Genomic DNA, 17,246 nt, shown 5'->3' on the forward strand with positions numbered 1-17,246 from the left:
GGATCCCTCCAATCTTCTTCCTCTGTTGCTAGAAAGGAAGATTTCCATGCCACATGCTTCCTTATGAAGCATCTTATTCCACATGGCCTGGACCACTCCATACTTGCCATTAGTCTTTCCTGAAGGATCTTCTGGCCAGCCCTGGTAGCCTCTCCCTTCCCTCCCTCTCCCATACCCTATGGCCTTCTCTGAGCCACAGTTTTCTTCACATTCAGCTTCTGTTATGAGGCAGGGGCAGCTATGTCATAGATCTATGTTAGACGTCAGGAAGAACTCCTTTACGGTAAGGGTTGCCATAATCTGGAACGGGCTTCCAAGGGAGGTGGCGCTCTCCCCTACCTTGGGGGTCTTTAAGAGAAGGCTGGATAGGCACCTGGCTGGGGTCATCTGACCCCAGCACTCTTTCCTGCCCAGGGCAGGGGGTCGGACTTGATGATCTGCTAAGGTCCCCTTCTGACCCAAACATCTAAGAATCTAACAAACATTAATCAGAGATGAAGGCCTCCTGAGAGCTGCCTGCTAAACTGTTAGCACACTGGGGAACATTTCAACCTACCTCTGCTTTCCTATTTCTTTAAGCTTTATAGGACTGAGCTAGCCACAGTGCATAATGTTAGGGAGTAAGCACACTCGGGTCTCCCTCCTGAAGGGAGGAAAATTCACCCTGGGACAGGCCTACCAAGCTCCTGGCTTGGCTTCCACTTAGCCCACAGCTCAATGTAGTTGAAAATAACTGGCAGGAATGTCTCCTGCTCACCAGGGCTGGATGGATAAAGGTAACCATGAAAAGACCTTGGTTAGGCGGCCTTGGGCTTCCTGACCCAAAGGCAGCAGATGAAACAACCCTAGAAAGTGACCGAGGACGTGGTGCTCGACTATGGTGTCTCTCCCCATCCTCCAACTGTTGCTAAAGGTAAAGTATGAAGGAGCCTGGGGCTTGTGTGAGCTTGGGGGGGCTAGGGGGTGCATGTGGTGGGAGGATTGCTGTGCAGCAGCCACTAGGTCTTTACCCTCTCACAATGGAGTGGGCTTCTGGGAGTCTTCTCCCCTTCTGTTAAGGAGTGGGAAAGCAGAACCCTTCTCAGGTATGCCAGTAAAGGTTTAGGAGCAATTTAGCAGGGTTGTGAAATGCAGATGTCATTTGTGAAACAGGAAACTTTGATTTCTGTATCCTTGATCTCCACAAAGCTCCTCCATCCCCATAGACAGGCACTTCTTTCTTTAGCCTTATTGTTGCAGCTACTTATTGTTCCTTCATAGAAAGAACTTTATACAGTAAACAGTGCCATTTAAAATATGAAACCTCAATCAACATGGATCTCAAATTTACATGTAACATGCCCCTTACCTGTCCCTGAAATTTGGAGCCAACTTCAGGGTGGGTACGGTCTCAGTTTGGTGACTGACAGTTACCCAGAATACTGCATGTTTTGCAAAGTTAATCTTCTAAAATAGTATTTTGCACTTACAGCTCAGTCTCAGTTCAAAGGATGCCTGTTAAAATGACATTACGGGGCTACAATATTTATTGCCCTTCCATGACTTGATCAAATGACTTTGTATGTAAAAACAAAGACGTGGGGGGGTGGGTATTCTAATCACTAATGCTGAAACTTCAGCTTAGGATCTGAACATTTTTTTCTGATGTAGCATCCTTGGTAACAAAGATTCTGGAGTGATGGCTTCATTTACAGCTTCCTTGCCTCGTTGTCATCAGCTTACTTGGTTGCACAGCCATAACTAAGGGCCTGCTAAAATAGGTATAGGTATGGACCCATGCTATTGAGTTTTGACTGTTCGCCTGTATTAATCAAATACTTTTTAATTCTACATTGATAACTATCTTTCATGAAATGCCCTTCAACAAGAAGAAAGTCACCCTGACTGAAATTCGTTTAGGCTTCAAGGGAGTAGGATGTTGCATGGAGTAAAGCTAACTGGTGCAGCTCATTTTTAGTAAGAATTTTCCAAACTATAATTTGACATTGAAAAGCCCAGTTAATGCTTTACTTGAAGTTACATGATTCAGTCTGAAGTTACATGATTTCTGTCCCACCTGCTGTGGGACAGAAAACTGTACAGGAAACATAGGTGCCAATTTTTATTTTTGCCGGGGGAGAGGGGAGGGCGGGAGAGGGCTAAGCTGATGGATATGTGGAAAGTTTTATGTGTTTCAGGTGACAGCCCTCTTCCCGAGGGGGGCCAGGGCCCTTGGACCTCCATGTACTCGGCACCCATAACAGGAACTAAGGTCTTGCTGATGCAAATAACTAAAATGTGACATATTTGTCATGTACAAAGGTCACTGTTGTTATATATCATTCCAACCCCAAATAAGGTTTCATAAGTTTTAAAAATCTGTCTTCATGGACTATGCAGCTTTAATTTTCTAAAATGTACTCTAGTGCACATATCCCTACATTAATATGATGCTGCAGAAAAAAGAAAGCTAATTTAGACTGCTTGGTAGATGATTTTAAAAAGGCACATGTGGCTAGAAATATTTCAGATGATTTTGAAAAGCTGTTCTTTCTGTGACATGGCGTGCCTGCTAGACACTGAATTCTAGAAGTATTACCACATCAGCTAATTGTATGGGACTAGCACTTCCACATCTCTTGGCCTCTGCAGGACCAAAACTCAGACCCATGGCATTAGGTAACAGCATGCTATAACCTGCTGTGCTAATCTAGTCTGAAGCATGAAAGTCAAAGTCAGATGTAACTCTCTGAACTAGGAAGCAAAAAGGAAGTCCAGAAATGGCACAGAAACATAGTGACCCACAGTCTAGCAGTAAGTCTACTATTTTTGTATTACCATGGGTGATTGGGAGGCATAGCGTTTTGATGTTATACACAGCTCTTTCCAATAGCAATTTATTTCACATCTATATTTTATGTGTAATTCATTTTTTTTAATAAGAGAATGTGGAGGCTTGTAAAAAGTTTTGGACTTGCAACCCTGGACACTGAAGTTGACTCCATATATCCATAGAAGAGGTGCTGCACCATCAGTGACAAGGTCTATTTCCCTCAGGCCATGCCATGGCTCCTAAACCATAACATGGGAAGAACCCTTGTTGGATTGAGGCTATTCAGCATCCATCTCTCATTCAATTCCTGGTCTTTCTGGTGAAACTTCCACCTTGTGCTGTTGCTGAGGTGGTACCTACATCAACAGAATACCTCCCTCCTCAGTATATCTGTTGGCCAAACAACTGGTCACATAGCATAGCTTTTTTTAAATGAAAAGGCCACCTTAATTACCTATGATACTTTAGAGCTTAATTTATTATACATTGATTTAAGACTCTTCATTTACAAATGAAGTCACTTTATCTAGATACATTTCCAACATATGGTACATAATATATGAATGTTTTATTGTATATGATGGTAACAAATGCCTTCTACCTAGAAATTCAACAGGAAGAAAGTACTATTTTGTTTTTAGTTTCACAGGTATATAGTATCCATGGTGTGTGATTGCTGAGCAGTTTTCTTCTTTGCAAAAGGGTGTTAAAAGAACTTTTAAATATCCCATTCCATTAAAAGAACCATTAGCCGGTAATAAACAGAACTGTGAAAGAGTTCACGGGCTTTTTTCTAACTGAGTCAAAGAGCAGTTTGTTCACTAGAGGTTCTGTCTCTGGTGAGCAGCTCACTGCAACTCCATTAATAAGTGCATTATTATATTTGCATGCTTTAGCTGTCTTGAAGATCTTAAATTGTTATCTTCTGTGATCCAGATGCATGCCATATGGTGTTTGTGCAACTAAAAGTGAAGGGGTCTATTCTCGTCTCGATGTGTGGGGAATCCCTGAACACCAAGAGAAGAACATATCCTTAAGGGTTAAAGGAGGGAACACATTTTTATTTGATCACAGGGCTTAAGGAAGTGATTTATATGCTACAAAGAATTTAAATAATCAGAGTTGCATGTCTTAGGATTCTGGAAATGGGCTAGGCTAATGTTGAAGCTTCATGCTACCATATATCTGGACATCTATCCCTAGCAAGCTACTTTCAAATCATACAAAGTTACCAAAAAGATACAGTTTGTTTGCTATGATGTAAGACTACACATATATTTTAAAGAGATCCTTTTCCTGTGTTCATAGGGTCTACATGGTTTTCCATTGATTGTCAGATAAAATTGGTGGTCCTGGTGGAGAGATTTATCTTGATAGATGCTTCTGGATTTGATAGGACTATAACCCAACACACAATCACCCTTATGCTGGTTTACCTATTTTAAATTACTCTAGCCGCAAGCATGTTCAAGAGAGTAATTTGATTTGGTGGATGTCACTGTATTTTAAAGAGACAGCATAATATATATATCCTATTTTTTCTATATATTGCCTTGGTACAGCATTTACAAGCAGACTTAAGACAGCATTATATTCATGGCATTTTCTTCTAGCGATAGTATCAACTGGATTGCTATTTGCATATCAATATTAATATTTTCCTAAATAATCAGATCAAAATTGATAAAGAGTGAAACAGTCCCAAGAAAACTAACCAACCAACCAACCAACTAATGTTTTCATTAACTATGGCACTGAAAGTGTAGAAACCAATTCTTACCCTGTCTCATTAGGGTGCACATTTTACAAATTTATGGAGCTGTCTCTGAAAAAATAAGTCCCATGTCTCTTTAGCAACCAAATTTCTATTTAATGTCAACTCTGAGAAGCAATTTCCAGCTAGCAAATTAAATCTGTTTTGCAATCTGTTTCACTCTAGTTGCCATTTAGGACAGCAGACTGGTTCTGCATTACTATCAGTTTGTTCTGTGAAAAGCATTATCTCCCGAAGAATTTATGACAGGATCATTTACTGTTGTGATCTCAGAGGCTAGCTGGATGCAGAACGGGAATGTTCAGGACTTGAGCTCTGGTAATTCAGTGCAAACAAAATTGCACCAGATTAAGCTACTTTCCATATAGACCACTAATAAACACAGGCTCCAATCATACAGGATTTACAAATAGGTAATCAATCGTACTATGCAGAATGGACACTGCAAAGCAATTTTCTGGATTTACCCTGGACACACAGAACTGGATAACAGACAGAGCAACCTTGCAGAAGCGTATCACAAAGCAAACTTACCTTGCATTAATGAGGTACTGTGCTAAGCTGATGTTTGCAGGGGATCCTGTGATTGTAACTTGTCGCTCTGCAGAGCCTTCTGTGGCATTAGCAATCTTGATCTGCGCTCCTGACATCTGCCTGATTTCATTTATCTTACTGCCTTGTCTGCCAATAATGCAGCCTATTAACTGGAGTGGGACAAAGACTGAGATTAGTGCCACAGACACAAGCAAAAACCATTTAACTGCAACTTGTAGTATTGATCAGAGTGGTTACTACAGTCTGTAGATATCAAACAAAAGATTTTTGCTGTGCTGTTGGGAAATAATAGCAGGGAGGGTCTGCAGACTCAATATTCAATCTTCTATTTCAAGTTTTGTCATTCTGTAGTAGGTGATTATATATTAACCCTGGTACCACAGATAATTTAGCCATCCACCATGGCAAAGCATGACAGCATGTTGTAGCTCTTAACGAATACAAAGTACAGCCCTGTGAAAAAAGCAAGACATGCAGCATAGCTGAGACATCAAACAAATGGAAAGCTCTCTTGATGCATCTTTGCACTGGTCTTAATGATTACTGGCCAAATTCTACCCTTATTTACCCAGCTGCTAGTCCATGACAAGTAAGTGGCAGTTGCATCCATTTAAATGAAGGCAGAATTGTGCCTGTAAAGAAACCACACATCCTTCACAACTTGATCTTGTTCATTTGCAGAAACCAATAGCTTAATTTTATTTGGAAAATACACGTGTCCATGTTTCAGTAGAACTTATTTACACTTTTGTAAACTTGCAGCTACTCTGAATATCATTTTAAAGTCTGCCTGAATGCTCTTGCTAAGCCACAGTATTTTGAAAATTGTATGCAAAACATTTCAAAAGCATTTAATTTTCATAGCTAGGCAATGCTGATGCATTTTGGTGATGACGAATGTGATAGTCGCCAATGGTTCCCCTTGCAGTAAGCAGGCAGGAGAATCCTGGGAGTAAAACAGTGAGTACCCAGCAAAAGGTCAAAGGTTGGGAAATGCATCCTGGTTCTTTCTGTTACTGAAGAGGGATCATGTTCTTTGCTTCATGTTGTTTAATGCAAGATTGATGGCTAACAGACTCAGCATCATTCAATGGTTGGTAGAAAATGGTGATCTTGACTTCACAAAAACGGATGATGCCTTAAGGCCACTTTCAGCACAGACTGGTCCAGCTGGGTGGAAGGAGAAGAGGAAGGTCTGTTTTATTTTTTGGCATATGATGCAAAAATCGATGTTATCATTATTTATTCATATTACTGTAGTGCCTGTTAGCTTTCTTCATAGAACTGAGCATACTCTTGAATCAAAGTTGAAGGCTGGGAGTTTGGTATTACACCTTTGTTATAGATTGCTCATTGTCTTCTTTGTATCCAGGGTGTCCTTAAGGTGGTAAGTTTCCCTTATAGTAATAAAAACAATTCAGCTTAATGTAGCTGTAAGAAAACTACCATTTCATTGCCTGACCACTGTAGTGATGTTTTAGTGCAACTTTAACATGGTCTTTTGCTAATCACTGTTGTGGTGGCCATGGTAGCATCCCGGCTTGAAAGGGCTTTGAGCCACTAGTGGGACTTTCCCACTACTCACGAGGCCACGGAGGAGAGGCTGCCCTGCCCCTGCTTGGGGCAAGGCGAAGAGCCTGGACCTGGGTGAGGACCCTACTGCCCCGCACCCTGATTGGTCCTTTTTGCAATCTGGGGGCAGAGCCTCCCAAGGCTATAAAAGAACAGCGTGCTTGGCACACGGACACTGCTTTCAGGGATGGAGAAGAGGGAAGATGGGCTAAAGAAGAGATGGGGATTGCTGCCCAGTGGCGCAAACGTGGCCGCTCCAGAAGAGCCTGAAGACCCCTTCTCATTGCCGGATGGGGAGCGGCGAGTGGTGTGGCTCACAGCAGTGCCGCTGAGAAGCATGACAGCTTGATGCACAGGGTGAGACCCTGGAGGCTGTATGAGGCAGCTTGGGTCTGCACCTCTGGCATGCAGCCAGAGGCACGGGGCCCAGTGCAGATGACGCTACATGGAGGGTCCAGGAGCAGACCCAGGCCCCAGAAGCTGCATGTGGCAGCTAGGGCCTGCAACCCCCCTGGTCTGAGGCCAGGTATCTGAAACCCAAGCCTTGCATAGAGGGCCCTGGGAGAGACCAAGACCTTGGAACCCAGCAAAGCAGCTTGGGGCCCCAACCCTGGGCACAGGAGTGAAGCCACCGGTGCACACCACGGTGCACAGGGCAACCAGGGCCGCTAGGCCCAGAAAGAGAAAGAGACTGCTGGAGCCTCAAGTGGTTACTCATTGCGGGAGAGATGAGGACCCTCCACCCTGCTCTCTGGAGTGTGAGTTTCCCACAGGGGAGGGGGGAAGGTCCACCTGGGTCAGTGGAGCTGACCCTTGAAGGGGAAGCCTAGCAGGCCAGGGCTCCCTGAATTTAAATGTATTCTAGTTTTTTAGGAGGCATTTTGACTGGTCTGGGGTAAACCTAAAACCTAAAGGACAAAGGGGAAGTTTCTTCCCTCTTCCCCGCCATCCCTCCCCCCAGTAATGCAGCCAAGACTACAGAATGGTCTGGGCCTTGGAGTTTTTTATAAAAGTTAGCTATATTCAAAGCACCTTATCTTTTGTGAATGGGCATCCTATATTATATAGTTTATATTTTATGTTTATGTTTTGAGTGCATGTTGAAAGTCTAAACTGAAGAGGTGTATTAAAATCGTTAAGCTGATATAATGAGGCTAAGCAGTAATTAAGTATGTATGTTTTATATGTTTATAATTCATGTTTAAGTAAATTTGGATCTGATAGACTGTAAAGCTGTAAAACAACTATTAAAATTAAATTTAATTCTTAGTGGGATAGTCACCTGTATCCTGAGGTGGGATATAAAACTCTGTAAATATTACCTATATTCTTGATAGTCTAAATGATTTGTTATATATGTATATTCTAGTGACACCCTTCTTGACACTTATTTATGGTTCACCTTTACTTACCTGTTTGTTATTTGTTCTAGGTTAGTTAATTTCCTGTGTAGAGTGTGAAGCCCTTGAGATGGAGTAATCCTCTAGCTGTTATTTATAGAATACAGTATTGTATAAGTGATTACATATTGTCTATTAGGGGTGTGTGAAATGGGCCGTATTCAATTTGGATTTGGCTCGAATTGGCAGACAGTGATTTGATTAGTTGATTTAGATCACTGTCCCAGATTTGATTCTGCCAAATCTGAAAATGAAGATTCAATGGTGAATCGGAGAATCATCGATTTGGCCATAGACACAGCTTTAAATGTTTTTTTCTACATACCTCAAGGTATTAGGCGCGGTTTGTGAACCCTGCGATGCTGGGGTAGATGGAGTGTCCCACAGGAATGCACCCTGCCCCCCCCGCCGTGTGCTCAGCAGTGACCCCGGAAGTGGACTGGAAATACTTCTGGTCGACTTCTGGGTCCGCTGCTGAGTGCGTGGGGGACCCCCCCCCACCCCTGCCCAGCTTGGTGATTGACCCCAGGTGCCCCCCCAGACCCATGAGGCACCAGTTGCCAAGCCAGGGGGATGCAGGCCACCTCCCCCCCCACACACTTCCCAACAGACCTGGAAGTGGACTGCAATTGCTTCTGGTCCACTTCTGGGTCTGCTGTCAAGTGCTCTGGGGACTCCCCTACATTCGTTTGCCCCAGCATCTCAGCATTCACAAGCTGCCTGGTACCTTGAAGTATGTAGAAAAAACATTTAAAGCTGTGTCTATGGCCAAATCTTCAAATCCTTCCAAATCTCTCTGAATCTATTCAGAGGATTCCAATTCAATTCGGAGGGATTAAAGGGTCTCCTGATTCGGATTTGAAGATTCGGCCACTGAACTGGGCCAAATTGAATCAGCGACAGAAGTTTTGCACAGCCCTATTGTATACATGTTTATTAACATTATTTTTCTGTAAATCTTATATATAGTAATAAATCTGTATACATTTAAGATGTCAGGTGTGGATCTGACTTTCTATGGGGGATGGGAACCTGCATGTAGCCAGCAGTTCTCCCACCACAGAGCACCTGCCTTGCCAACATCTCCCTTCAATTGGAGAAGGGGGTACACAACCAGCTTCACCCGGGTTACAGTATCAGTAGGCTTGTCCCTATGTCCTCTTTCTGTATCTTTTACCTTCTCAGCTTTTCTACTTAAACTGGGTAGAAAGAGAGGGGCTATTGCCAGAATGTTGGTGGTAGAGGTCTCGCAAGATTATGATTGTATCATGTGTTGTGTGTAAGACAGAGAGTTTTCTTTGTCTTCACTATAGTATCCTCAAAAAACAAAGCATTTCCAATGAAAGAGTCTGGTCTTAGTTGTCCCAACTTGGTTATGGAGTTTTTCTTATTTCTTCCTGTGAAGAAGTCTCATGTTACTTTGTGGACAAAGCTGCCCATACTTGCATTAAAGTGTCTACTTCTCTGGAAACAAAGAAGACTTGAAGGGATGAATACTGAATCATCTTGGTTTGTTTCAGTTAGTGTTATTCACTGTAGTTCTGGAAGTGCGCTGGATTGTGAAGGCAAGCATGGAGGCATTAAGTTAGTAAAGTCAGTTCTCTGTGGAGAGTTGCAGGCAGCCAGTTATTCTCAAATAATTAATGCATAGCTTCTGACCAAGAACCCAACTGCTGACATAGATGATCCTACTAACTCTTGACCATTGTCCAACTTTCCTTTTTTAAGAAAAGTAATTGTGAAGGTTTTGCTGAGGCAACTCTGGCAGTTCCTTGGGTCCTCATATTTCCTTGACCCTGGTCAATGATGTAGGCTTGATCATGAAAGCTGGTTATTTCTTAGTCACAAATTAAAAGAAAGAGCCTGTGTTTATTTCTTAGATCTGTGAGAGGAAAAGTGGTCCAAACATGATACTGTATGTAGAAAATAAGATTTTTATTAGCTTTTTGAAGAATTCACCAGCTCTCATCAGCAGGTTTTGATACCAATGGTCCTTTGGAAAGTACAAGCAGTAGGGCTTTTCTCGAGTGAGTGTACAGTGACTCCCATGATAACCACCCTGAGGCCACTCTTTGAAGGAAGTTATCACAAGGTCATTTTTAATCTATTTCTTGTTCCATGTGCTTACAAAGCCATGTAGCAAGCTAAGTGAGGAGACTTCAGCTAAAGCTGAATGTTGACTCACCAACTAGATGCCTCTGTCATGTCTGATGCAAGTGGCACAATCAGATGAATATCCAAGTGCCAACCTATATTTGGGGCTTGGATAATGGTAATTCAATCCAGATGTGTCTGATAATGTTGATGGAAGCACTTGGCAGAACTGGCAACACTTACTGAGGGAGTAAGAGCACCATTTGTGACATGGCTGAACAGTTACAGCCTCTGTATCTTTAGCCTCTGGTGTGCTCTTGGATGCACATGCAATGGCTGGAGACAAGGAGACTTTCTTATTTGTGCTTGACATGAAAGTGTGACTCCTTTGTTACCTTACCACTGGGTTGCTAAAAAGCACACTAAAAGAAAGTCATGTGGGTCGGAACAATTGGACTCTGAAGTCAGTACATAAAATGTCTGTCTGCTTCTCACACCAGGAGCACATTACACTGAGACTCAGAAATCTAGCTGAGGTAGTTACATTACCTGAGACTACCTTACCCTTGTGATGCCAATGAACATAATATCTGAACATAGTTCTTCACTGATTCCTAATATTTCTCTATGTTGATTTCAGGGAGAGGAAAACTTCAAACTAGAGAGAGACATGGGTGAGCAGACCCTAAGCATTTCATTTATAGACTAGCGTAAGATTTTATTTAATAACATAGTATCAGCCTTGTCAAATTATGTCCAAAATGATGCTCTTCTTTTTCTTTCTAATGCTACTGACTGGCCCACTCAAGAAAAGCCATCTCATTCATTGTGTAGGTGTCTGCATAGCTGGGTTTGGCTGATTCTGTCCTACTGGCATTACAGTGTCCCTTGCAAACTGAGGCAGGGTCCCTTAGATTTTGAGTGACAGCACTATCTAAAATGCTTGGACTTCTATAGCTGTGAGTTTGCTTCTGAAAACACACAGCAGATAATATTAAGGAACAAGAAGTATGGTTACCTTACAATGTCCTTTGCCAAAGGACTCTAGCCAGTGCTTTGAAGCTAACTTTCCCTGGTCTTCCAATGAACTGTGGGTCTGATGCTCCTCTACCTTATAGCAACATAAAGCAGGAGGGCCTTCCCTAAAGACCCTGTGGTTATTAGGGCTGTGCAAAGCTTCGGTCCCTGATTCGATTAGGCAGATATTTGGCTCGATTTGGTGGCTGAATCCCTGAATCTGAGTTGAATCAGAGGACCCTTTAATCTCTCCAAATTGAATTGGAACCCTCTAAATTGATTCAGAGAGATTTGGAAAGTTTTGGTGATTCGGATATAGACACAGCTTCAAATGTTTTTTCTACATACCTTGAGGTACAAGGCAGCACGTGAATGCTACAATGCTGGGGCGCATGGAGCGTCCCACAGAAGCAAGGGGTGGCTCCCCAGTGCACTCAGCAGCAGACCCAGAAGTGGACCAGAACCATTTCCGGTCCACTTCTGGGTCTGCTGGGGAGCACATGGGCCCTCCCCCGCCATGCCCTCCTGGCTTAGCAACTGATGCTTCCTGGGTCTGGGGAGGCACCAAGGGTCCCCCGTGGCTGATCGCTGAGCTGTGGGATGCGGTGGGAGGGGGAGGACCAGTGCGCTCCCCAGCAGATCCAGAAGTGGACCAGAAGTACTTCCGGTCCACTTCCGGGTTCACTGCTGAGCACACAGGAGGACCCCCATGCTTCTGTGGGATGCTCCATCCCCTCCCCCCGAGCATTGCAGCATTCAAGGGGTATGTAGAAAAATTATTTAAAGCTGTGCCTATGGCCGAATTGCTGATTCTCCAAATCAGCATTGAATCTTTAGATTTGGATTCGGCCAAATAGAATTGGAGACAGTGATCCGAATCAACGAATTGAATCACTGTCCCCAATTCAGGCTGAATCTGAATTGAATAGGGCCCATTTCGCACACCCCTAGTGGTGTCTGTGAGAGGACACCCTTGCCTACTGGTTCTAAATTGACAGTTCACGTTAGAGGGCCCAATTCCTACTCTTATGGGACTTAATGGCACAATTCTCATGATGTAATGAGGCCAAGGTCAAATCAGGGGTATAAACTCCTACAGAAGTTGTGCTCAACCTTTTTGGGCTGCAGGCCACCTTAGTAATGTGGGATTAATCCATGGGCCAGATCCAGCGCAAGAAATAGGTCCATGGGCCCAAATCAATATGAGGTGGAGGTGGCAGTGGGAGCATGTGGAAGTAATTCAGCACATGGCCCCACCTCCATGTGCCAGATCAGGCCTCAGGTCCACATGCTAGATTGGTTCCACATAAATTTCCCAGTTGGCATTCAGTGTCAGTGCTAATTACCACTGTTCCTCCACTGTCATGGGGTACCCTGCAGGCCAGATGCCACAGTTCAGGGGGTCACATCTGTCCCATGGGCTGGAAGTTGAGCCACTGTATTAGAGGGAGAGACTCCAAGTGGACTGATGTTTCTCACACGAGATTCACTTGGTTGACGCCAGCAGAGTTTCTCCTGATTTACCTGGGTTAGGGGGAGGGTGTTTTAATTAGAGTGGCTCTCAGGAGCCGTTCTAATTAAAATGCCCATCGTGTCTCATGTATTCAGTGCCGCACATTTCAAAATGGTGGTGGCAGCGCTTTAACTAATGCTCATTCAACAAGCTTCAGTTAAAGTGCCCCCACTGCCATTTTTGAGCACAGGGATGCTGAATGCACGAGACGCTGCAGCACACTGGAGCGTTCTCATTAGTATGCTCCAACAGACTCAATTAATCATGTTGGAGCACGTGTAAAAGTGCCCCATGAGTTAATTTCAGCTCTGAGACTTTCTCTCTTGGGTTTGTATAGTGCTGAGCACAGTGATTGTGCTTAAATAGAAATCTATCCTATACAAGCAGAAAAATGCTACTGATTAATCACACTTAAAAATGTGGCTGTCTCCTGCTTGTTTGTTCCTTCATGTCTGTCTTTGCTGTACTAAGTCTGTGTTGCACTGGGAATAATTGCTTGTAGTTTATCACCCAAGGCATGCAGTGAAGCACAAGCACTACAATGATGGATATCATCTTGCCAGTCTATTTATATAAATATAAAAATCACAGATAAAGACTGGACTCTTTTAATGTAAACTGAGCACCAGGTTAGGCAACCAACAGGTAGTGATTAAGCAACCCAGTAGCATAACTAGGGGTGGGTGACTAGGGGTGGGCACGAACTTAGAGGAGGCACAAGAATGGCACCACTGTGGGACCAGCCCTTGCCACTGCCCTTGCTACTCCTGTGGCCCAGGGAAAGAACCTGCTTGTTACACCTCTGAGGCAGCCTCAGAGACTGAATTCTTCTGTTAATGCACAGAACTGGGATTGGGCCTGCCAGGTCAAGCTGCCTTATGCTTCCTCCATCATCAGTTAACCCCATACCAATGTGGAGAGAACACCTGTAAAAGGTAATTCACTTTCAGACTCTTAAAATGCTTGGCCTCTCTGCTGAAAGCGGCAACAAGGATACTACTTGTGGAACGTGCATTTCCTAGTGAAGCCAAGATAGAATCTAGGTGGCTTATTTAACAACAACCACAGAAGAGCTGTTTTTCATTGAATACATAACATTGCATTTGAACCCCTGACTGCAACCAAAGCTAGGAGCATACCTTGCATTTGTCCCTGAATAAATTGTGCTTATGTTTGTCCCAGAACAAAAATATCCCAGGATTGGCATGTACACATATTGCCATTCTAATTAGGGTTTAGAGAGTGGCTCAAAGTAGTGCTGGTTTTCTGTCTTTGATTCAGTGATGCAGTCCCAGGATACCTGTGCAGATGTATTTCGCAATATCCCTGGACAAACTGTTACCACCTCTTATCTGGGAAACTTTTTTAGGATTTATCCTGGGACAGCAGACATAGACATCTGTACAACTGCATTTTGTCCTGGGCTAAAATTGTTTGTCCTGGGAAAAATGCAACAGTTGTTTGCAGTCCAAGACTCTTCACTCTTCATTTATATTTAAATGAAATTTCACCCCATTTCAGAACTTATTCATTGTGTCTTTTGGGGGCTGTCTGTTCTGTTGTCTTGGAAGAGTGTGATATTCCCAGCATGCCACAAGTATCTCTGGCTTTCTGTGTTGCACTGATGTAAGTGCATTGTCTTCAGCACTGTTAAGTTGCATTTACACCAGTATATGTGACAGTAACATTTGGCTAGTCATGTTCTTGACAAAAAAAGACTATGTGGAAGAAATATTTTCAAAAAGATATAATCTCTTTTCTCACTGTGTTCAGCCACTTTCATTTACGTTTCTTTCCTCTATTGCATATATACACTGGCTTGTAAAATCGCTCAGGAATGCTCTCCTAGTGGCATTTATTTATGCATTTTTATGAAGAAGTATGAAGGTTGGGAAAATGAATGAAAGGAAGGATGGGTTTCCATCACAGCTCTCTCACCGACTCATTGAAAAAGATGCCAAAATACAGTTTGCCTTTCAAAAAGCAATAATAATATTTGTCCTCACTTTTCCTAAGAGTAGTGCAAAATCTGGCCCATTTTGATTCTGCAAGAGCTTCTAGGAAACTATATTAAAAAAAAGATGGTAGCCCAAATATTGAGACACTGAATCTCTCTCTGCCAATTACTGAACCAAATATTATTGATTCTAGGCAAATTCTTGTACACTTTTGCCTTGCTCTACAAATGGTTTCACTGACTGTTCGTTAGAGATTAGCAACTAAAGTTACTTTATTTTCCCACTGATTCTTAAATGGTCCTGAACAGGATCTACTTGAAGAGGAAGTAAAAGGAGCTTAAAAGAGATAGGATTGCTCCTAGTAGAACTGCCCCCCCCCCCAAGAATATAAGGCTTGATGCTAAAATACACATTTTCCCCCAGAAATCAGTTTTGCTTGATCAGGCCTATGGTTAAAAACTATCTGGCTAATTCAACATTATTACCCTGAGAGTAATTTTTCTGTCATATTTATGTCTCTCAGTATTACACAGATTTACTAGGCCAAATCTCAGTTTATATTATACAAGGGTCTTTCCTAATATTTCTTATTATAGGTTATTAAATGCTGGAGTAATACATGATTTATGCCAAGCCGCACATTTGCATTTTAAGTCTTTCTGTACAACTAACAAGACAGTTCCCAGTTCAGGAAAGCACTTCATCCCATGCTTAACTTCTAATGCAGATTAAAGATTCCGGGTGAACTGGGAACAAACTAGTCTTTTCCTAGTTAGGGATAAGAACTGTACAATTGTATTCATGACATTGAAATGGTCCTATTAGAAAGTTATGTTCTTGGCTTTCCTGTTTTCTCCTATGGCATCAATTTCCATCCTTTTCCTGTAGCAGCCCCACTTCCAGTTGATGTACAACTCAACATCTGTTCCAAGTCCAACCCCCTGACTCAGCAGGACTCACAACCCCCACTTTTGAAGCACGGTGGGCACATCTACATATTGCCCTACAGTGATGTAGCAATGTGCTACATTGCCATACAGTGTGCTATGGCAACGTAGCAATCATGTGTCTGCACATTATCACCAGCTATGTCGCCATAGTGGTGTGCGCTCTGGGTACAGTGCACCACTACAGCGACATAGTGGCAAAATCTACTTGTGTGCCACATGCATGGGGCAGTAACTGCCCAGACTGTGCCATGCTTTAGTACAGTCACTGTATGGCAACATGTAGACAAGCCCGGTAATCCCTAGTTTGGGAATTGTTGCCGCAGAAGATAAATTTGATGCGTTTAACTGGTCTGTTCCCACAACCCCTATTCTGCATGGAATCAGTTGGATCTTTGCCTGAATAACAGCAGTAGGGTCAAACATTTTTTCCTAGCATTACAACAGCTCTCTGTCAAGAACAACTATGGGACAGGAAGACTGCACTGATCTTCCCAGTGTCTGGGGTGGACCTGGCCTAATTTTGTTCAAAGCACACTAATGGTGCTTGCATGATAAAATTTCCCATAAATGATTTGGCCATTACTCTTTTCCCGTGCTGAAAGTTAGTTAATCAGTGTGTCATTTCCAGCTTCTATGTTTTTAATCTATTGAGAATATACATCAGCATTCTGGCATTTAGTTTTCCAAGCTTTTTTCTTTTTTTTAAAAGGGAATTTCTTTCTGTTCCTTGCTGGTTTGGTTGTAGCTGTGTTGGTCTAAGGACATAGGCAGGCAAGGTTCTTTGGGGAGATGTGATATCTTCTATTAGACCAACTGAGTAGCTGGAAAAAAGTTCTTAGCAAGCTTTCGGGTGCAGTCGCCCTTCTTCAGGCATAGGGAGTCTCTGCTGGCCTGAGACTCCAAGTCATGAAAGAAGCTAAAAGTGTGGCAGGATGTCAGTGAGAATGTAAATAGGTAGACATTAGAAAGGCAAAAGGTAAATCAGAAAGGTAAAGCAGAGAGGGGAGGAGGAAGAGAACAGGGGGAAAAAGGCTAAAGGGAGACATTACAGTGACAAGTTGAAAAAGAGGCTGTTAGTGAAAAAGAAAATAGTTGGAGATCAGGAAAACAGGAACGAGAGAAGCTCAAGGTGTGCGAGGATATGCTACTCAGTTGGTCTAATAAAAGATATCACATCTGCTTAAAGAACCTTGCCTTCCTGTTCCTTATTCTCATTCATATGTTATATTTGTCAAAGGGTTTTGAATGGCCATCTATGCCAACTCCATTGTGCCCCATGGCATCACCTTCTCCATTTCCTCACCAAGGTATCACCACTTCATCAATATGTTCCTAAATTTGTGGAAAATGCACAAGGTTGTTCTTCTAATACATGCCTGGAAATCATGAAGGCACCTGGTTAAAACTAAATGCAAGCAAGGCAGAAGTCACATTGACTGGAAGAGGGAAAGAGTAACAATATCTGCTATACATTCTTTTGAACGCTTCTTTTCATCTCTTTCTGAAGAGGACTGTGCCACCCACTGTAGGGTAGTTACATGGACAGAATGTCTGTCTTTTTGACTTCCAGGTTTCATAGATTTCATAGATTTCATAGACAT

The 17,246-nt window shown here is 42.8% G+C and overlaps 2 protein-coding genes across 12 annotated transcripts in view; one reads left to right on the plus strand and one right to left on the minus strand.

Moving 5' to 3' along the window:
- The window catches only part of ZNF830 (zinc finger protein 830), a 108,706-nt gene that overhangs the window by 29,757 nt on the left and 61,703 nt on the right, over positions 1-17,246 (plus strand). The gene's annotated exons all lie outside the window — the stretch shown is intronic.
- The window catches only part of LOC109313731 (poly(rC)-binding protein 3-like), an 894,664-nt gene that overhangs the window by 17,508 nt on the left and 859,910 nt on the right, over positions 1-17,246 (minus strand). For 8 of the 10 annotated variants that reach the window (XM_019540495.1, XM_019540503.1, XM_019540512.1 and 5 more), the window contains one exon: positions 5,121-5,290. In XM_019540495.1, the coding sequence (XP_019396040.1) occupies positions 5,121-5,290 (170 nt within the window). Of the gene's footprint in view, positions 1-2,399; positions 3,169-3,272; positions 3,820-5,120; positions 5,291-17,246 lie in introns of those variants that run through there. The other 2 variants (XM_019540478.1, XM_019540487.1) reach the window with 2 other exon arrangements.

This window comes from Crocodylus porosus, unplaced genomic scaffold, assembly GCF_001723895.1.
Source record: "Crocodylus porosus isolate Cpor-Errol unplaced genomic scaffold, CroPor_comp1, whole genome shotgun sequence".
NCBI lineage: Eukaryota > Metazoa > Chordata > Crocodylia > Crocodylidae > Crocodylus > Crocodylus porosus.